At 38.7% G+C, this 22,270-nt stretch overlaps 2 protein-coding genes and 1 long non-coding RNA gene across 3 annotated transcripts in view; 1 reads left to right on the forward strand and 2 right to left on the reverse strand.

Annotated features, from left to right (window-relative positions):
• The window catches only part of CEP85L (centrosomal protein 85L), a 123,198-nt gene that overhangs the window by 50,697 nt on the left and 50,231 nt on the right, over positions 1-22,270 (forward strand). The window lies entirely within an intron of this gene.
• On the reverse strand, positions 1,462-18,433 carry LOC309670521. Its single transcript, XR_014269015.1, has 3 exons — positions 18,350-18,433; positions 13,082-13,116; positions 1,462-5,611 (listed from the first exon to the last, which is right to left on the reverse strand). It is a non-coding gene; the product is annotated as an uncharacterized lncRNA (long non-coding RNA).
• Positions 10,010-10,317, reverse strand: PLN (phospholamban; the record flags this gene model as incomplete). Its single annotated transcript, XM_082481491.1, has 1 exon — positions 10,010-10,317. One exon carries the CDS (start codon positions 10,315-10,317, stop codon positions 10,159-10,161), a length of 159 nt encoding a protein of 52 aa, XP_082337617.1. The 3' UTR covers positions 10,010-10,158.

Here is a 22,270-nt window from a genome sequence, read left to right on the forward strand (position 1 = left end):
GTGCATCAAGCACAGCATAGCTGGCTGTTGAGGGAGGTGATTGTCCCACTCTACACTTCAGTTTGGGGCACCTCAGTGTAAGAAGTACATCAGACTAATAGAGTGTGTCCAGATGAGGGTGACCAAGATGGTGAGAGATCTTGAGGGCGAGACTTATGAGGAGGAGCTGAAGTTATTTCATTTGTTCAGCCTGGAGGACAGAAGGCTGAGGGGTGACCTTATCACAGTCTAAAACTTCCTCAAGGGGGGTGGTAAAGGGGAAGGTGCTGATCTCCTCTCTGGTGACCAGCGAGGAAATGGAATGAATCTGCATCAGGCTAAGTTCAGATTGGACATTAGGAAAAGGTTCTTCACTGAGAGGGTGGTTGCTCTCTGGAGCAGGGTCCCCAGGGAAGTGGTCATGGCACCAAGCCTGTTGGAGATCAAGGAGCATCTGGATTAGTCATATGGTTTAATTTTAGGTAGTCCTACAAGGAGCAGGGAGTTGGACTCGATATCCTTCCGGGTCCTTTCCAACTTGAGATATTCTACGATTCCATAATTGTTCTATGATTTTTTTTTTTATGAGAAAATTAGTTTATCATCCTTTTACTTTAAAAGCACCGTTGCCATGAACAGAAAACCAAATGAACTTGACTTTTTTACCTGTGTATCCTTACAGTAGGCTGGCAGAGGGAGAGACTATAGAGGGCAGCTATCACTAATGAAGTAAGAATAGATTGCAATGATTTTTGAGTTGGTCTTGAGAATTGGTGGTTCAGCAACAGCTATTGGACTTAGTAGACAGTAATACAGTCTACAAATAAATTTTTATGCCTTTACAGACTAGTATAGACAGTTTACCCCACAAAACTCTGAATTAGGGTTTATTTTTATAAAATCAGACAAGCTTTGCATTTGTTTGCTGTAAAAGGGTAATGTATTGCAGTCCTTAAAAGCTGTTCCAAGGTTAATTAATCTCAAAAATAAGATTCTGTTCTTCCTTAATAGTCTGAGTTTAACTGAACGCAGCATCTACCTGTTGGTTTTTTGTTACGCTTTGCTCCCCGAGTTAAAAAGCCTATAATGTGGCTTGTACATTTCAATTGTAAACTATAATTTTCAAAATAAAACATTTACTGTGCATTGTAAGGCAAGCTCAGAGTGTTGGGTAGAAGACCTACAGCTACAATGAGATTTTCAGGTTTGCAACCACAGAAAAGATGCAGTGGATCAAAAGAATGCCTCTTTAGAGAAGGTTCATTGTTTAGCTGTGGGTGTGATGTTTGTACATTTTGGAAATAAATCTCCAAGGAGGATCTGGTCTATGGTTATTGTGTAACATCATAGTTGTATATGAAAATTCTTTTCTCTAGCTAATGTGTACTATTTGATACATACTTTTTGAAGATAAACATTCTCCTATGCATTACCAAGGAACACATTTAACAGTACATCAATGAAAATAATTTCCATGCAGAATTTATATTTCACCATACGCTTTATTTTCAGTGTACAACTGATCTTTCAGCAGACATGAACATTATAATACCTTTTTTCTTTTTTAACCTCCAAAGTAAGGAAATGTGTGATTAGGCCTGTGTTAAGGGAAAAAATGCTTGTAATACACGACAGCAGTTCCCATTTACTGAACTGGGAGGCCATACAAATCTGGATAAAAAGGAAGTATGCTTTCATGTAAAGGCATTTCTTAAAGCCTGATCCTATTATCTGTCCTATTGTCTGAATGTACCTAGGTACATACTGTATGCTAGTCCAGAAATGAGGTTTAAAATAAAAGCATGCCTTTAAAATTGTGGGAGATAATACAATAAGAAGGAAGATTTCAGAAGGTCACGTATCTCCTTATTAGCTCTGTACAATGTTGTAGGTGTCACGTGATGTATCTCTGTTTTTTGCCAGTGTATGGGGCATCTGTGTGATTTCTTCGTGGCATGCCAACGTGTGTCAGAATATAGCAGAAATAATAAATGGAAATTGCTTCAGTGCATCTCTTTCCTTTAATGTATCTTGTTTACTGTTTTTATCTTTAATGAGGAAAACACTGCCTTTTTCATACTGTGTATATAAAAGTTACTGGAAATTAAATTTTAATGCCTTGAGAAATTTAGAGATACTACAGCAATCTTAATTTCAAGAGAGAAGGAAGAAAGTAAACTGCATGCATACCTAAACATAGTTAAACAAAAGTTGTAAAACTTTAATTGAAAGAAAAAATTATAGCATTCTTCAAATGATGTTGCCACAGAAAACTTTATTCTTAAACGTCAACTCAAAACTAGTTTTCCTTATGATCCTGGCAGATCAGAAAACTAAAACCAATTACCGGCAACATTTTTTCCTGTGTCACATTTTGATGAAACCATACTTTTCAGCAGGATAAAACTTTTTAACATGAAGAATCATTGCCTTTAGGGAGAGCAAACTCCTTCAGTGTGAGCCACAATTAAGCTTTTATGTTCTGTTCCTTTTGCTGTGAAGTTCGTAGTCCAACAACTGGGATTGCGTTTGTTACACTGTATCTGGGGGCTCAGTCCGGAGTAAGTGCTAGCAGGTGATGGGAACCCAAACTTGGACTGTGCTTAATTGCAAAAAGAGCCTTGGCATGGGTTAACTGATAACTTGCCAGTTGTATGTGTTGTCTTAGGAGAATGCATGTTTCAGTTTCAGCAGTGTATTTCAACTTTTGTTGAAGAATCTGTAACTTTCATTGCTGGCTGAGAGGAGGCTGCTGGAGTTGTTTCTTGGGGTTGTTTCTGCTAATGGTAGACTTTCTTGTAGAATTCCTTTGTATGTATTTTTGGATCTGGAAGTAAATGATTGTTGGTGGTAGTAGATTCATATTTTTCTTTTATTAAAAAAAGCATATGTGATTTTTGTGTGGTGTTTTTTTTTTGTTTTTGTCAGGGCTAGCTCATTTGTCTCATTTTAGCTATTAAACTGTCACAGTGGTTTCCTGAGGACAGGAAAACTTTTGAGCATACAGAAGAGCATACAGAGAATAAGCTTTGTACAAGCATGAGCAGTGTATCAGTGAATTGCCATTTTGCTGGGAAAACCATTTTTATTCTTCTTTAGACTAGAGTGGGCTTCGTATCAATTTCTGTCGTTGTGGTATGTTTTGTGCCATCTATGTCAAGCACCAGCAGAAATCCTGCCAAGTAATACATAACTATGTTATAATATATATCCCTTGTATATAAATTTATGGATTTTTTTTTTTAAAGCAGAGTATTTCAAGGTTATCAGAATAAGCGATAAAGTGCTTACAGTGATGTAGCTGTGCAAAGTTTCCTGCTTTAAATGAAAACAGACAGGAATTGATATTACTATAGCAACATCAAAAAGGTATAGATGTATTGTTGCAGAAGATATTTTAAAGGATTACTGCACGTATTTCAGAGCAGATGAGAGAGAAAACCTTTTGTTTTGAGTCTCTGTGCTGTCCCAGCTAGTGTTGCCTAAGCTTTGGAGCAGGTAGCATAAAGTAGAATGTGGATGCTGTTAATGGTAGAACTCGCATAAACCTTCTGTTTTGCCTAGACATACTGGTTTTGTCCTGTGAAAAGTCTTTTTGTTAATCCAATTTAGATGCATCTGTTCCCGATAACTGAACCACCCCACAACAACAGTAGCTGTCTGGAAGTCCTGAGTGTGAACATGAGCAGATCAGCTCTGTAATATATTCGGCACTTGCTCACGAGTGCTGGACCACCAGTATATGTGCTGAATCAGGGATGTGCTGTTGGCAATAAAAAGCTGGAAGCTGGGGCTTGCCCCACCATGGGAGCAATGTCTGCCTTTTTTGCTTGTGTGCAAAAGACTGTTAGTGTGTGTATGTATGGCATTAAGTTTACTGTACAATGTATATGTGTTGGTGCACTTTGTTACCAAGATGTACTTGAGAAAGAGAGATGCTAAGAGTAAGCTGTTTGGCCCCAGTCTGGCCACCATCTTTCCCAGCATCTCAGGTGCGTAGAGCTACCTTCTGGGTAAATAACTCCAGGAGAAGCAATCTCTTCTTGGCCACTGTCCTTCCCAGGGACCTGTGGAGAATGTACATCATTCTGTAAAGAGCCATAGAAGAAGGTCCTGTAAGAAGTGTAGGTTGCATACTTAATGTGAGGACAAGCTATGGACTGGGTGATTGCACTGGCAAGTAACAAGTGGTATGTCAAATGCAGCTTGAGGGCTCCCACGCTGCACACTTGACCTGTGCATAAGTGGTAAATCCGGCTTGTTAAGGCTGTAGCACACTTCTTGCGTTTGTGCAAATGCACCTACTGCTTATGTACGTGGCAGCGTTAAGGGCTTCGTAGGCACAGTTATGATAACCCTTGTTAATGGTCGTTTGGTTTTCAGTTGTTTGGCAGCTGCTTCTTCTGATGTTGCTGGATAACACTAATGGCTTCTGGCTTTTAAGGTGTTGCTGTGAACCGCAGATGTCAAAAAAGGTGTAACTAATAATTATGCTTTCATATTTAAACTTAACTTATCTCCGTCTCAGCTGCTGCAAGCTGCTTGTCATGGATATCATTGTTTGCATCTACAGCATCTGTGCTTTTGCTCTCCACAGGTAATTTGATGCATGCTGCCAACCCAATGTAGGTGTTTTGTTCTGTCTTCCTGCTGTAGCCGTGTCATTTCCCATGAAGGAAATGTTCTACAGAAATCCCATTTTTAAAATTTGAGTTCTGCTGTCCCCTTTGTAGAAACGGTGTTCCTTGAAGGCTGCAGATCTTCTGTAGATTTTTAAATGCAAGTCAGCTGTAGCAGTGAGCAAACTACAGTAACTGCTGATGCATACTTGGATTTTCTCATGTACTCAGCAAGGCTCTAGATGCTTTTATTACTCAATGGCAGGTAGATAATTGTGCTCAGCTTTTGGGATCACTCTCCGATAAAATAGGTATGTGAACCCTTTTCTAACTGTCAGATGTTTCAGTACGCAGTCTTTGCATATTTTTGTTCAGATAGTTTGAAGTGTCTATGTTATCATTGCAAAACCGTCAAAACAAGATTTGAGAAAGAAACGGAGCCTTATGGAGGTTCACATCAGCTTCACAAGGATAAATGCGAGCACCAGAACCAAGACAATAAGCAGAAAATTGAGTAGCAGGTTGAGACCTCTGTTGTTAGCAAGATCCATAATGGGCAGCCGTCTCTTGTGCTTGCAGCAGGCTCTTGAATGCAGCTTTGGGTTGCTCCTTCAATAGTAAGCATATAGTTTCACATGAGTTTCATTGTGTCCTCAGCTGTTTAACTGCTTGTAGTTTCTGCCACTTAAGAAAAAAAGGTTTGTTTAGATTTCTTTGTTTTCCAAAACAAGGAATATGGATGCCCCTACAAGCCTTTTTTCCCCCCAAATACATTAAAAATAAATGAAAAAAAAAGTTAACAATAGCTTTCATTATACTACTGAAGAATTTGTGAAGAACTGATTGATGGAGAAAGGACTTGAATTTTAAACAGTTTGGCTCTTTATTTATTTACCTTTTTTAATGTGTGTGTGGTACTCCAGGTCCATTTGATTTGTAAAAGAATGGCTATTCTCCAGACTTGCTCTGTTTCAGCAATAGATTATTGAAAATTTACTTGTAAAAGAAGATTTCTGTAGGTGTAAAAAAAAAAAAAAAAAAAAAGGCAAGCTTTCTCATCTGGGCAAAATGTACCTCTGTTAACAGGAGCATTTCCTACCCTTCTAGGGTTTGGCATCATGCAGTGCAGAGGTAGCATTTGCCAGCGGTGTGCTGTGTAGGATTCATTGCAGCTTTGCAAATGCCTTATTAAGAATCTAGACTGGGCTGGCAGAGGATGCATACTTAGTGCTTTTAATAGCACATACGCAATAACTTATTTTAAGATAGTATTAATAACTTAGCAATTGTGTTTTATATATAGAAATACATATATAATTATCTAAAAGAAACAAATAGGACTGCTCAGTTCTAACAGTGAAATGTTGCCAAACTTCCTTTTAATAACCAGCTAGGTTTTTAGGAAAGATCACAAGAGGGCAGTGTTTTATAGTTTTATATTTCATACAAAAATGGAACTTTTGGCATTTTTTTATCTTAAAAAAATACAACGGGCTTACAAAGCAATCAGCTTGCCTAAACTAACTGTCAGATATTACAATAAATCTAGGGCCTGTTTTAAATAATTTAAAATTACGAGGATTCTTACTGAGATGAGCATCAGTTTTTGAAGGAACCCTTACAAATATGTTCTTCTGGTTTTAGTCCTTGCAATGAGCAAGAGGTGTTTACTCATCTCCTCCTGTAACCAAAAGAGGTTGGTTTGTTTGTATTTTCAGTTTTTAACATCTAGGTCAAAGCTTATAAGGACTACATTTGTTGATTAAATAAAATATATGTATGCATCTTGTAGGAATTCACAAATATTTTCTAATTGTATTCTGACAGACACTATTTATTAATAGCCATACAAATACAGGTATCTGTTCTGTAATCTATAGTATGTTAGTATGCTTCCAGATATGAACTAGAATATTCTCTAAATGAATGTGTTCATTACTGTGCTCTGTTTTTGGCAGAGAGGATATAGGTGAAGTACATCTCAGCATAAGTGTGTATGTCTGACACAATTATTGTTCTGTGCGTAATTGTAGCAGAACTTACATAAAAGTTCTTTATGCTGGGGCCAAATATTTTGTGCATGTTTTGTGAAAAATTTTGTTTAAGCCTATTTCACGCTTGTCTGTCCACTGAGTGGTTCAGTTATGCTAGTAAGGGCAGTTGTTGCTAAATACATGCAGAAAAGTTAATAAAGAAATGCAAGTACCTGCAGCCCTCTAAAACGCCTTACTGACTAGTCTTAATCAAACAAAATTTAAATTCTGAAATGGGTTATGTCTTCACCAGAAGCAAAATGGGTAGATGTATCAATTTTTGCTGAAGAGCTGGCTGAGGAGGCACATCTTTAAACCAGGCATATTCTTGTTCCTGATTCAGCTCTTTTCCAGTGTAAAAGTGCCATGGAAATTTGTCATTTGTTTTTCTGGAGAAAGAGTAATACCAGATTGTTGCCTGTCTTCTTTTCTTTATTCACTGTCAGTGTGTGTAAGATGAACTTAGCAAAAAGACGTAGCCTTGGGTGGAGTGGAGCAGAGAAATCAAAACTTAATCCAAGCTACATGCTGTGTTTGGAATTTTTATTATGGCTTATAAAAGTAGTGAACTCTGATTACACTTCCATAAAATTCATTAAGATTGCTTATGTGCAGTAGTTGGTGAGTGTAAATTAAGTATGTGTAGGTGATGTGGACATTGCAAAATAGGCAAGGTTACTGTTGAAAACCAAAACAATAAACAAACAGAGGTATAAAGAATTGGAAATCTGTGTGATGACTAGCTCTTTTTCATATACCTTTAATAAGTAGGTGATAGAATGGATATTTCTTTCTACACAGAATTGTATTTAAGTATCTTATTTTATGCATTATATATTTTCAAGCATTTTAATAAATAAAAATACAGTAGTTGTTAGTATTAAAGCCCATGTAAGTATACAAAGAAGATTGTACTATATACAAAAGGTCATGGGTTTTTTTAATCTCTGGGTTCAGTTGACATTTAGTTATATAGAGGGTGATAGCAGTCTTTCAAATCAGCAGAACCATAAGACACAAAAGACCCATACAGTACATGCAGTTTATTTGCATTGCTGTAAAATAACAGTAGGGCTTCCAGTTTGTTTATACTTTGGTTTTGTTCTTGTTTATTCATTGTTTTTAGATAAATAATGGCTTTTCAGGTACATAAGAGGGAAGTGGTGGGTTTGTTTATGTGAGGAGGGGTGGGGTTCTTATTTTTTTTAGAAATAGATTACTTTGGCTTCTACATATTACTGGCTTGTGAAACCTATAGTCCCAATGTGTCCTCTGAATGTTTGTGCTGATATTTTACTCTTAGCACCTTTTTTCTTCAGGAACTTTTCAGTACTGTAAAACTGTTGTTTATTTCCAATTGAAGTCTCTTGAAATGCCTCCAAAGCAAACTAAAACTGGAAACCCTATCCATCATAAAAATAAAGCTTTAAAAAGAGAAGAAAGTAACTTTAGTTTTTTGTTATCTTCAGCCCTCTCCCTCCCTTTCTCCTCCACACCCCGCCCCCCTGAAGTGCACCGTTTGTGGTTTTTCTTAAGAAGAAGGATTAATGAAGGACAGTATGCATACTAAAATCTCATGCATTTGTGATGGTGGTCAGAATGCATGAAATGGAAATGAGATTTACATTGACAGTTTGAATCTGTTGTATTCATATACTAACTTGCAAGTGGGGGGGTGTGTTGCCAATGCCATCAGTGCTTGCCCTAATCTTCATACAGTAGCTAATTTATTTCCTCCAGCGATTAACCTTATTTCAGAGGTCTGGTCTCAGCATATCTGTTTGCCAGATAGGAAGTAACTCACCACTGGACGTGCTTGCATTCCATCAAATACAGAGTTTTTTTCAAAGATTTCTTCCCTTCCTGCTCAGCTGTTCATTTTCAATCTCTACTCATGGAATATTAAGTCTTAAAGGCAGAATACAAGATTAAGATAAACTCGTTTTGATTTTCTGTATTCATCAGTAGTATTGCTTACATAGGGTGGTATAGAAAGACACCTGTTTAAAAAATAAATGCCTGTTTGACCTCATCTGTTGATTGTTGAGCTTTCTTTAAATTTGAAAACCTTATAAAGTTTCTAGGAATTTAGCTTAATACCAGCAACACATGGGAGGGTTGGAAGCCTACTGCTCAGTCTTGTTACTGACAACTGCTGGAGTAGAAACTTCATCGTTTTATGCATAGAGACTGTGGTTTACATGTTGAAAAGATACTTCTGCAGTGCCTTCCCTCCTGTATACAATTGTTTATAATTTATTTTCTTTTCTATGTATTATTTAATTTAGGAAAACACTTGCTTGTTCTCTAACAGGCATTTGCAGTTGAAGGTGGTGGTGTCACTTGTATTTGTATGATACACTTCAATCGTGGCAGTAAAGGAGACCTTAACCTTGCTCTTTACCACATCAGAGGTAAACCACCTTGAGTGACACTGGCAAATACCAAGTTTTCTGTAGTTTTAAACTGAGATTATTGCATAAATTGCAGCAGGCCACAATAAAGTTGTCTGAAGCCAAATAATAAGAACTCGGAAAACTATTTTTGATTTTTGAGGTGTGTGTATTGTCATGCCAGTTAAATGACTATAGAAAATTCAATCTTTGTGTCATGGTTTGGGCTGGGCACACGAATGACAGATGGTCTCTTTAAATACCAGTGTGATAGTGTCAATTTTTCTGCAAAACATAGTGAAAAAACTTTTCCAGATGTCATTTAGTTCTGTAAGGATGCATCTGGTGAAAAATACAGTGAATGAAGTTGCCTTTTTTCTTTCAGATCCAAGTAGTGGGGGTGTGTGTATATCTATACATACACACAAATACATATGTGTGTATATCTATACATACACACAAATACATATGTGTGTATATCTATACATACACACAAATACATATGTCTTAAACTGGGAGAAAAGCATATGAAATAGTTTTTATTTCTGGGTTAGAAGACTTCTTTGGTTTATTCTCATATTCCCTTAAAAACACTAAAACCATTTGAAAGTCTTCAGTTGATAATACAGGGATGCAGCACCTTGAAGTAAGCAGGGCAGAAGTCTTCCTGCCATGCGTCGAGGGCTGTGTGCCTGTAGGTGTGTTTTGGGTGGATGTGGACTGAATTTAGAACCCCTGTAACGACTTAGGGATTTTCTGAGAAACTTAAAAACACTCAGGCCTCCAAAAAGTGAGGTTGCTGTTTGTGTGATCTAGCTAAAACATTGAGGAACTTACCAGCTCCAGGAAGAGACAGTACTTTACCCCATTCTGAAAAGACATCTCTTGACTGAGACAGACACAATTAGGTCATGCACAGCTTTGTAACAACAGGCTCTAAACACTGCTCTGCACAGAAGTGTGGTTTTAATACATGGTAGGTAGAAAGAGAATAGTGCGATGGTTGGCGTACAGCTCTAGTCCAAGTGCTAGCCCCTCTCACAAGAGGATCCTTGCATTGGGAGTTGCAGGTGTAGGTGTCTCTTCCCTTTTGGGTGACTTTCCTAGAGGACAGTGCAGAGAAGTACTGGAACTTCAGAGGAGCATCACAATGATACAGATCAGCAAGAGGCAAATTAAAATCAGGCAGAAATTCACAAAGAGCTCTTGGAGCCTTTGGCGTGCTTGTGGGTTGACCTCAATAGTTGAGGCTCTCCTCAGAGCAGAGCGGGTTATGTATTGGACCTTCTCCATGGCAACAAGAAAGCAGAGGGCACAAATCAGAGGTTTTAGGAGTGCAGGGAAGAAGAGAAGTTGTCAGGAACAGTGCAAAGTGCCTGGTGTCTTCTCTTTTTGTTTTAGACAGCCTTTGTGGAGCTGGGAAAGCAGGAAAGTGAAGAGTTAGAAATACAGAAGAAAAGAGTTTTGATGAGTGCAAAAGGAGATTATTTTAAAGTTCTAAAAACCCTGAAGTAAATAGGTTGCCTTTACAGTGCTTTTACTTTAAAACAGGATTTGTGCTGTATTGTTTCTCTTTCTGAAAGCTACTGACCACCTGTCTCTTAGCAGTGGTGAGGAATTGTAAAATGGAAATTGTGGATTTGTGGGATTTACTCGGATCATTGCTTTAGATCCTAATCTTTTGGTCCTTCACAGTTGGTGGAAAGGCCATGGATGACTTCCCTCCCAGCCACCCACCCCTGCTTTAATTGTTTAAGCACAGCTGGAAGCCTGATGATAGGGCTGGAGTCACAGACCTTTCAGCCAGGAGATCTGGATGTTACTGCTGGCTGTTAGTGACTTGGGCAGATAACCTGGTTTACCACTACCTTATTTTGAAAATGAGGAAAGAAATCTTGTTGAAGCATTTCCATTCCAAGTAAAAATACTTTAAGGTATGTAATTAACAGCTATGCATCACTGCTGTAGGAAATTTTAGTAGTCAACAGACAAAACAGAATAAGGACTAAATTTTTATATATATATATATATATATATATATATATATACACACACACACATGGGACCATGTGTTACAAAAATGTAGGTGCAAAAGCAGAGGACTGTTTTATAAGGAACAAAATAAAGCATATATATAACTTTGTCTCTGAAGTGAGTATGTTATTTGAAGTGTATTTCCTCCCTTTTTAATGTTGGATGGAAGCACAGGATGTCAATTGTCTTAAAACTCCCAATATGTAGTTGTGGTGTAAAACCCTTCTGTACGAATCTTCCATGGTCTTGATATATGCTTGCTTAGCACATAGCAAGGTGGATTCTGTAGGTGCTATTGCAATGTGAAAAAATGGTTTTCAAGATGATGATGATATTTACATCTCAAACTTTGCTCCTAAAACTGCACTTGCCACTAAATGTTTTATGAGTATATATCTTTGAGAGAAAGCCACTCCTTGTCATCTTTTTTTTTTTTCTCCAATAAATTAAATTTTTATCTGCTCATATATGCCACATAAAGGAAAACCATTGCTTAGATATCTCAGGCCTAAATTATATGATGATCCTGATATGCCTGAATCAGAGGTACTTTGTTGTCCACTAATTTGTCTTTAGATAGACTAAAATGGAAAACCTTAAAAAGAAACAGAGGTCTCTTTCAGACTCCTTTTTAGTCCTTCCATGTGGGGGCTGTAGATTCAAATAGTGCTGTGTGAGCAGAATATGTGTGCTTTCAGTGGCAGAGTTGGAATTTATAAAGAGACTTTTAAAAGAAACCAGATCACACATGGATATTTTAATACCTTTAGATGATTCCATGTGATGACATCTCCTCTGAAAATTGAACTTCGGATTTTGTTATGATGTTTTGAGCTACAGCTGATTTAACTTTATTGCAAACGAAATGCACACCAGGAACTTACTTGCATAGTGACTGTAATTTTTCAGCTTTGTTTGACTTTATGCTATACCCGTTTTCATCTATTTAAGCAGTTGAAGTGCTTGCCAAGTATATCCGTAGCTCTTTGCTCGTCACTGTCTGTCCCAAGTGCAGTAAAAGCAAGACGTGCACAGGAATTCTCAAGTGGCTTGGCTGACGGCACATTCGTTCTCCCAGCCCAGTACAGACTGAGGTGCATTAGGCTGTTTATCCGCTTCTAGCCAAGGCACGGTAGGTGAACCACTGACGGATTTATGCTAGTGCAGAAAAGTTTGTGTAACTAGCTTGTGTGACGGACACTGCACAGAGAACAGTATTTCCTGAGGATGACTCCATAACAACTTGCTACATATTTTTTTTTTTTTTTTTTTTTTTTTTTTAACGCAGGGTGTGTGCAACCTGTGGGCTTTGGGCTGTGCATGACCTGCTGCAGCAGCGTATCTGTCTTCTTCCTGGCTGCCCTCAGGAGGGCTGGAGCAGCAGGAGTTTTTACCTGCATATATGCACAATAAGTCCATTTCTGTGTACAGCATTAGATTTACTACACATGTGCAAGCAGCTGCACTGCTGTGTTACTGCATACGTTTCACTTGCATGACTCAAGGGGCAGGGCCTGGGGCTTTGAAGTGCTTTTGTAAAAGGCAGTATTTGCTAGTTGGGCATCTTAGATGCAAGGCCAACACAGGTGAGCAGAGACAGTGCGATCTCTGGGGACAGGAAAAAAACCAACCAAACCCAAACATTATTCGCCTTGGAAAGGGTGAGAGATGTGTCTGAAGGAGCAGGCAATAGGTCAGAAGGCTCAGTTGAGCTGTCACGCTGACATTAGCGATAAGAAAGGATTTTAAAAAAAGGAAGGTAGTGTAAGTTTAAAATGGATACCTTTTATGGCTAGAAACTGGTGTAGAGAAGGGATCAGGAAAGGTCAAAATAGAGTAACCTGATTTTCTTGATTTAAAGGCTCATATGGAATTGGAAATTTTTAAAACGCCTACATGTTGTTTTACCTACTAAGCCTGTCTGTGGGAGAAGTTTTCTTACAAGCAAAGGAAGCAAGTTCTGTGTCTGTATTTCAACAAGTTTGTCTTCACAAGTGCACGGCTTCAACTAATAAACACATACCTTGCTTGTTAATCCTCCATGGCGCTGTCACCCACCTAAAGTGTGCATAAAGAGAAACAGGATTCAGTACCGCAGCTGCATATGGGTGGCTATCAAGGTCAAAAGGGACAGCCTGAAAAATCATTACACTGAAATGAAGGCTGATCATTGCCACAAATAGTAGCTGTTCTCTGCTGTTCAGACCCCTGACTGTGTTTTAGGTCAGTATTAAGAAGTATCGTGCATGCACACACTACTTCTTGAAAGGAAAGTGCAACAAAAGGGCAAGGTATAGTTGACCTTTTTTTAAAATTGGTGTTGCACTCGTGTGACAAGACCAAGTATCGCTCAAGAGAAACTGTTGGCTGCATTGCTGTGCGGTTGTGTGTTTAATCCAGTGTTGTTAATGGATGTCAAAGGCTTGGTTTATGCACAGCATCAATCTGCAGGGAGCGGTCACATGGCTGACCCCGTATGTTACTGTGTAGGGGTCCCCTGTACCTGGTGCCCTAGAATGAGTCACCGATCACAATTATTGCTTCCTTCTTCACTGACATGTGACTGTTTCCCTGATTTGTATTAGGTTATTTTTATCTTTGTTCCTGGGTGTCCTTCACAATGAGAGGAGGTATGTGACCAAAGTGAAAACTGTGGGCCATGCTCGTTCCTGGTGCAACTGCATTGACTCCATTGAAGTCACACAGGATAAATTTGGCTCCTTTGGAAATGCCACAGCAATTTTAGACACAGCCTGTTTCCTGTCATATGTTTACTAAATGCAGCAGTGATATCAGTGGAATAGAAGAGGTTTGACATATTTGATTTGTTGCTCTCCCATATGACCAAGTGAAGCCCTGAAAAGGCATTGTTAAAAAGTAATATTGCATAACAATCTATTGCATAGATTTTTACAATGAGATGTCCCCAAAACCCAGTAATTCAGTTTCATCCATTGAAAAGAAATGTCTTAACCGTAACCATAGTGATGCAAAAAGTACCATCAAGTTACGCGATCCTCGGTCTAGTACGTGTTTGGAATTGTTACCAAGAATTACCTGGCCTGGGAGATTCCCGTAGCTGTTTGTGTGAGCGGTATGATACTCCTAGGCAGGAAGAGGCATCCTCTGCATGTCCAGAGGAGGTAAGTTTAAAGATTTGTGTGTATAGTGCCAAAGCAAAGAACCTTGCGTGCAGGACTAAATGCTGTGAATTAAATTGAACCTGGAGCCCTTTGTCACCATTACTTGTGGATTGTGTGGCCCCCAGAGGAGAAGACCTTGCCGAGTTCTAAAGCTGTGCCTGTGCACAGCAGCTGCACTTGATGTGTAGGCATGCTTGGCTGTCCTGTGTTAATGTATATATCCTCCTCATATGAGGAGGATGAGGGGTGAGAAGGGAGTGAAGAAGAAAGAAGTCTGAATTAACGCTAGAGACCTCTAGAGGGTCTCACTGCTGTCAATTTAGTTCAGTAAGTAAAAGTTTCCAACGATAAAACAGAAGTTGTGTGCAGGTTTACAAGAACAGATTATAAAGGTATGTCATAATTTTTTATTGTTGTTCTTTTTACAAAAAAAATGAATAGTATGGAGATGACTTGCTAGGATTTACCCCAGCAGCTGGATTTTGTATTCACCTATGCTAAGGGTGCAGAATTCTGTTGCTTATTCTGATTTTAGGCTGAGTTGCACTAGGCAGTTGTGTCAGTGATGAAGGCTATTAAGGGCATTAGCATGAAAGGGGAAAGAACGAGCTGGAGGTCGAAAACAAAGACTGGGATGGGTGAAGACAAGAATGCAGTCAATAGAGCAGGAGAGGACAGATTGAGGGAGGAAAGTAGAAGACAATGAACAGGAAGAGAGGAGAGTGTGGAAAAAGAGCAAGGAATTGCACGAGGGGAAGGAGAAAACTGCAGCTGGAGTACATTGCCATTGAAGAGAGCTAGAGACTGACTTGTAGAATATATTGTCATTTTTTTAATCACACGCAGAAAACATTTCCTTGGGATAGGGAAGAGCAGCAATTGAGTCCATAGAGTTTGAGAAGTGCTGGTAACAGGAAAAGCAAACTTATTTTATCCTTCTTTTTACCTTTTGTTTTAAAGTCTGTTTTGTACTGGTGTGAATATTTTTCGTGTGTTTGGGAGAGGCTAGGGGAAGGCTCACACTTCAGCTTAGATTCTTTTTTATTAATTCTTATTAATTCATTCCTCTCAGTCTTCTTTTTGGCTAGCTTTGATCTTCTTGGTGTTCTAGATGCAAGATTGCCAGTAAGAGCCTTTGCCTGTATTTCAAGTCCATGAGAATGTGACAAGTGTAGGTACAAAGAAATTACACTGACGAACAGTTGAACGCGCCTGGTTTGACAAGTTGTTCTTTGGAAGTTATCCGCATACCTTGTGGATAACTGGGACTTCTATCTGTGTGCTGGCCCCTTAGTAGCCTGGGAGCTAATGCTTTGGGCTAGTTTTTAACTCTGGGTTAAATTCCCTGCCACTGTTGCAGGACCATGGAGTGGGACCTCGGGCAAGTACTTCAGTCTTCATACTTATCTGTTCCCCTAATCAAAATAAGACATATAATAACCATATACTTTTTCCAATCTGTTGGTATGATTTACCTTTTACGTAGTAACTTTATTTTAGGAAATTAACTCCTTCCTCCACTGCATGCACCGAGTACCTAATGCCTTGTAGTTTCAAGTTGGGTTTTAGGTTCTGGTGGTTCAGATGACACTAGTTATTAATAGGAAATGGGGTAAGTGCAATTTGAACTGAAGTAAAAATTGAAATATATCTAGTATGTATAAAAGGTAGAAGTAGAAGGGGATGTTGCAAATTGTGTTTTTAACCTTTTTAGCAGCTCAGGGGACAGTGACATGGCATTGAAAGAAGAATATAGTAGATAAATTCAGCTTCTGAGAAGTAACTTGCTGCCAGGAAAGTCCTCTTAAGCCATGTATCAATCTCTAGAAAGCAAAAGCAATCTTCCAGTTCTAAAGTGTTTTGTAGTCTAGGGAACATAACATTACTTTCCTGTGGGATTTTTTGTTTCTCCAGTTGGGGTACTTTTCTATTCCTAAATCAAATTATTCTTAAAGCAAATAAACTGTTCTTGTGGCTGTGTACGTGTATCCTATATGTTTTTGTTTGCTGATTGTCTGAAAAAATCAGTGAAAATCACCTTTATGCTGTCTGATTGCAGACCGATTTTAATGAGTTTCATATTGTGCAATGAAGACACTATATTCCTAACCTCTTCAGAGGATGAGAAATAAATGCAACTTTTTCAAATAGAAATGTGGTATATACATAAATCTGAATCTCTTTAAATACAAATAATGTAGCTATCTTGACAATTGAGTGGTTAATTAAAAAAAAGCAGAAAATGGTTATTTGCTGTAAATTAAATGCAGTATTTCACATCTGACTTGTAACACATTACTTGCTGTATAGCACATGCTTCTGTCATGACTGTCAGTTGTTGTTACTTAGGATTTGGATGTCTGTGGCATGGGATGTTATCGGTGTGAAATTTTTAGATTTAACTTAACAGCTGAGCCACACTGTCATCTGCTTTAAATTACCTAACTCTGTGCAGGACAGAATTAAGATGCATGGGTGTCTAACCTGCTGTAGCTATGGATGCATTCCAGTAAAGAGCCACCACAGCAGTTAGGTTTCAGTGTGTATGTTCGTAAACTCTGTGTGCGTGTGCATAAACTCTGTATTTTTAAAGGTGTGTGTATGCAGTGGTTAGGAGAGAAAGATTCTCTACATGCTAGAATAAACCCAAGCTACTCTTTTCACTTGAAACTACATTTTATGTTACTTTAGCCTTGTGCAAAAAAAATATAAATCTGTCTGTCTCTCAGGATCACAGAATAGTCAGGGTTGGAAGGGACCTCTGGAGATCATCTAGTCCAACCCCCCTGCCAGAGCAGGGACACCTACAACAGGTGAATCTTCTTGCTCATCGTAGGCATTGGTTCAAAGGCACTGGGAGTTCTGAAGTGCTGCTTCTGCCTACTGGAAACAGCTTGTAGAGAACTTCGTAACAGGTTGTTTGCCTTAGGAGTAACAGGACATCTGGGCGTTGCCAGTACTTGTCTATTCAAGACTGGTACAAGGCTGCTGAGCACAAAACCAAGCACCTGCATATATTTTTGCCTGATGCCTACCAGTCAGTAATAGGAAAAGGAATTAGGTGTGTCTGTTTGGCAGCGGGGAAAACACGCCTCACAAAATTAATGTCTATATTGTCTGTCTTTTCTAAAACCAGAACCTTAAGTAGACATAAGGTGTGACTTGATGGAAGGGGGGAATGTGATTGTAAAGAGGAGAAACTCCTTAGAGACCTACGCACTCATGAATTACATTAATTTTAAAAATATTTGTATATTTAAATATTAAAATGTCCTTTATGTGACATGTTTTTAAGATGCACGTTTTTTTTTGTTTGCAGTGATTTTTAAAGCTGGGGTTGTGTTTTGTTGTACAGTGTGCATGCACTTCCCTTAGCTGGAAATAAATGGATTACTTTCTGCATTCAGAAATTCAGTTCATGATGTTACAAAGCCTAACTAAATTATTTGTCTGTTATTAGAAGCATTCTAGGACAAGTCTGGCAGTTGCAATGACCAGCCAGAGAAAATAAACCTTTAAAGGAATTCACAGCAAAAATGCTGTATGAATTCTGTAGTTTGAACTGCAGTTTGAATAATGTGGTATAATTTCAGTCCTAGTACTTCTGTAAACGGCTTAAATTTTTTAATTAAGGGTACTTTTTCATTGTAGAGCAAAGAAAGGTTTTCTCTCTCAATTTGTTAGAAAAATGCCGAGTTAAATGGTGAAAGAGCTTTACATTTGCTGGGCTGTGGATAGGCAGCTTTGGGGAAACAAAAGTGCATCTACAAAACCTTAAGTTAATTACTTTGTGGATTTTGTATTAAAAAACAAAAACCCACCAAATTTAAAAGGAGAGACAAAGGTCTGAGGAAAATGATGAAAGCTTCTCACCTTCTGGTGTAATGCTACCTCTGTTAAATCATCCTACCCAAGGACAGCTAGTGTCCCACCAGCATGTAGAAAAATCAGTTGCCTTTATTATCCCTAAAATATGTCCCCCACAGCATTATATTTTTGACTCAGAACTGTAATGCCTACATTTCTATATTTTTCGATTAAACAATTATAACCAGCTGTTAATTTGAGTAGAGGAGTTTTTGTAGAAAACTACACCTAGAGTGCTTTGCTTTAAGAATTAAAAGCGTAAAAGAAGAGAGGTTCCTTACCTCTGGTGTGACTGTTAGTGAAGCGCAGAGGAGCCTGCTCGGGGCTGTGGGAAATGTCTGTAGATCTCTGGCAACTTGTCCGAGTCTGTGACCAAGTTGTGGGAACAATTGAAGTAGGTTGAGGGGAAAAAATAACAAAAGTTTCAGAGGCAGGACTCGTGGTGTCATTCAGCAGCTCACAAATTGTGATTGGTCCCACTTCTGCCTTCTGACACAGACAGTTGCTCCTCTAAACTTGTTCACAGCAGTAATATATTAAACATGGGCAACATCTTTCCTCTTGTGAAGGGAGCTGTGCCAGGGAGACCACCTGCGCAGCCTGAGGATGAAGGAATCTGGGAAGCAGCACTCTTCAGTGGGGTAGCGAAGGGAGCTCCTTGCTTACACCCTGCCTTTTCTTAAACAAGAACTTAAATGGGAATTTGTTCAGGGAGCTGTTACTTTAGCTACAGCAGTGTTTATTCATCATGAAAAAAACCCTAAATCTCGTGTGTGGCATCACGTTTCATATAGGCTTTTGACTTGGAGTAATTTTATTTTTTTTTGTATAAGGGGTTTCTTAAACTACACTTCCAGTATGTATAGTTTTGATAATTCTTTTACACTGTAAACTGAATACCAGCTGTGTTTGATGTGTATTTTCCAATATCATCTTTCATCTGACAGTGCTTGAACTGAAGTAATTTTTCTGTATTTCAAGCCTCTACCAACCTTTCAAGCTGATTTGTGGGTTAGAGGATTCCCCCCCCCCCCCCCCCCCCCCCCCCCCCCCCCCGGTAAAATCCACACTCCACCCCCCTTTTTCTCCCCCTCCCTCTTCTTGTGGCTGGAAACTATCCAAGTGATTTTTGAGAACCCCTTCTGTTTGTTTGGATAGGAGTAGCAGGTGGATGCTACTTTGCAGGTTATCTTATGTATATTATCCTGCGTTGGAAAATGACAAATAAGACCACAGTGCATATACGGAGTAGGTTTTGTGCATCCAGGAAGTGGAGGATTTACTGGATGTGAAAGGACTGAACTGTTGAGTGTGTGAGCATCCAGCATCAGGCTTCGTATGTGGGTGCTACTGACAGTATGTGCCTTTGCCCAATTTGGAAATTGCAGGCAGAAATGCAGAAGCTCAGCCTAACTCTGAACACTTGCAGATCCAGTTTTGACAATAATTGTTTAGCATAGGTTAGTGCTTGGCTTTGAGCAGGAAACCAGACATGGTGGGTTTTTTTTTCAGTTGGGTTTTTTTTTCATTCCCTACAAGCCCTGCTGTGATACATGCTGCAGAGCAGAGACAAAAAGGCCTTGGAGGTGATGTACCACCTTGTTTCAAATCGAGCTCTATTTTTATTTTTGTAAATAAGGTTTAGCTCTTCTGCAAAATTGGTTGTAATGTAGTTGAAGTTAGAAACTCAGTTTTAATATAATAAATCTGCCTGCTTTGTGTTATCCTTTAAGATCAAACCCAGGAAATTTAGGGCCACATATTTCGGCTGAAAGTTACTTGAATATCTCCACAGTGAAGAGTGATAGTTCTTTACCAGTGCAAAGGGTTTCATAATTTACTTATAATGGCATTATTAACATTATAAACCTATTGCAGTCAAGCAAACCGTTTGGCCTTTTTATGAGGGAAGTGTCATGTTTTTATCGTGTGCTGTCATCCAGCAAAAGTACTGTTATCGTTGCATTGTCTGCTTTTTGTAAGATGTAGGGTGAACTTTTACTATTGAAATTCAGCTCTGTACTTTGTTATTAAAGGCCAACACCCAGCACTGCAGTAGCTGTGATGCGAGTTCCTCCCTTTTACCAAGTCACTGTAAAATGATCATGTTTAATTACTCTGCCCCAAATTCTCAGCTTTTTTTGTTACAGAATTGGACCTAATCAGCACCTAGGAGCTTTTTAGAAATGAGGTGCCTTAAAAGAATGCTGATTTTGTGTGTGAGTTGCTGACGGTCATAGCTTAGTGTTCTTTTTAAAGAATTATACTTAAATATGCAAGGTAAGGCATTAGTAAAAATAGCGGTATCTTAAAAATACAGTGCCTGCCTTCTGTGTATGTCTAATTCGGATAAGAAATTTTCAGATGGAAAATATTAAATAACAATAACATACACAAATTCAGACCACATGGGTGTTGTAGATCTTGTATTGATGCTGTTTCTCTGACAACAAACTTGTTTGGGTACCCCCTCTCAAGAACATTTTTCCAGTTCAGTTACTCCCTCGTGTAACTCACAGGGATTTTGGTGGGGTTCTGAGGCAGATGCCAAAGCGCTGCTCGTAGGACATGTCAGTCTGACAGGTACAGACAGTATATACGAGTGCATCGTTGTGCTGTTTGATTCACCCCTGGGTGAACGGGTCCAGACACCCGTGGATATCAGAAAGGAAAAGCTTTAAAAAAGGAATCTGTGTTGGAGGTTCTGGTCTGCTTTATTTTGTTCTGGGGAACAAAAATGTGCAGCTGTTGCTTGCTTGACCTTAAATGGAGATGGTCTGGGCTTTCTCCAGTGGGATTAGAAATCTGCCACCAGAGCATGTTTCTTCTCATAAATTTATTTAGAGATCTGGTTGAAGTTTGGGATAATGCCCAAAAAGAGATGGGTTATACTTCAGCGTACCAGCTCCTTTATTTAAATAATAAGACTTATATTCACATTGGCAATAATTTCCGGGACTATTTTTGCCTTTCATGTGATAGTTTTTAAAATTTCAGCTGTAAACACTGTCCACCTGCAAAATCTGTGTAAAGAGTTTGAGATATCAGTATCTCTGGTCCGTTGATAATCCACAACGCTGCATAGAAATGAACTGTTATCCAAGCCAAATTATTTGCACAAGTAAAGAAATTCAGTGGTAAGTCCGAGTACTCAGGTTAGTGTGTTATTTCATGTCGCTGCTGCAGTTCTCTTTCATACTGCAAGTGTACTTCTACGATACTACACTGCTAAGGTTCTTGGGTTGCACGTTTGGTTTAAAAGTAACTAAAAACGAAGAGAAAGGAGAAGCGGGTGCTCCCACAGATGTGCACTAGTTTGTGTGTGTGTAGGTGAGACAGAATAGCAGATTTTGGAATTGAAGCTGAGTACTAAAATGACATCTTTTTCTTTTGTAAATAGTATTTTTCTGGTCTCATTCTGTTGCTAGCAGCAGCGTGTGTAATGGCTTGTAGGCATCCAGGTATCAGCAAATGTGGCTTACGAGACGCTTTTTGCTGATCTGTGCTAAGGGAGAGGACCAGCTAATGTATCCTTCAGTTACATTTGTACTGCAGGTCTAATACAACCTAAAGGGAGACGGGAGTTTTTTCTTCCTTCTAAAAATACATGAAAAGCAATATTTTCAGCTGGTGTGAACATCATTCCAGATTTACACCAGGTAAGGAGACAGCCTAATCAGTTTGGAGATAGTAACATTTTTTTATGCCTTTGAGGTTTTTTTTTGCTTGAATTTGATAGATTTATGATCCATATGTTTGTATGTTTTACCTCATGGCTCCTTTAATGCTTATCTGACTTCAGTGATTCCAACTAACATCTGGAATCTCAATGTTTTTTGGATGTATGTGAACAAAGTTGCCTTTCTGAGGCTGCAGATTTTCCTGCTTCTATAATGAGACTTACAGTTTCTGTTAGCATTATAGGAAACAAGTCTGCTGAGACATCTAGGCTGTGTGTCGTGTTATGCTCCTCTGGGACAAGAAGTATTTACTTTTCCTTAGCATTGGACAGTCATTAAATTAGTTTGAACTTCACGTTTTGTTCTTCATTATAAACAAGGTGAACTATTTGAAGCTGCAACTTGTGAAGTGTACCATTGCAAAGTGATTAAAAAAACTGTACAAAATAAATTAATCGAAAACTATACAACTTGGGCTGAAATATTTCTCATTTTGGGAATGCTGAAGGCTCTGGCAGGCCT

This window comes from Vanellus vanellus (genome assembly GCF_965231255.1).
Source record: "Vanellus vanellus genome assembly, chromosome: 3".
NCBI lineage: Eukaryota > Metazoa > Chordata > Aves > Charadriiformes > Charadriidae > Vanellus > Vanellus vanellus.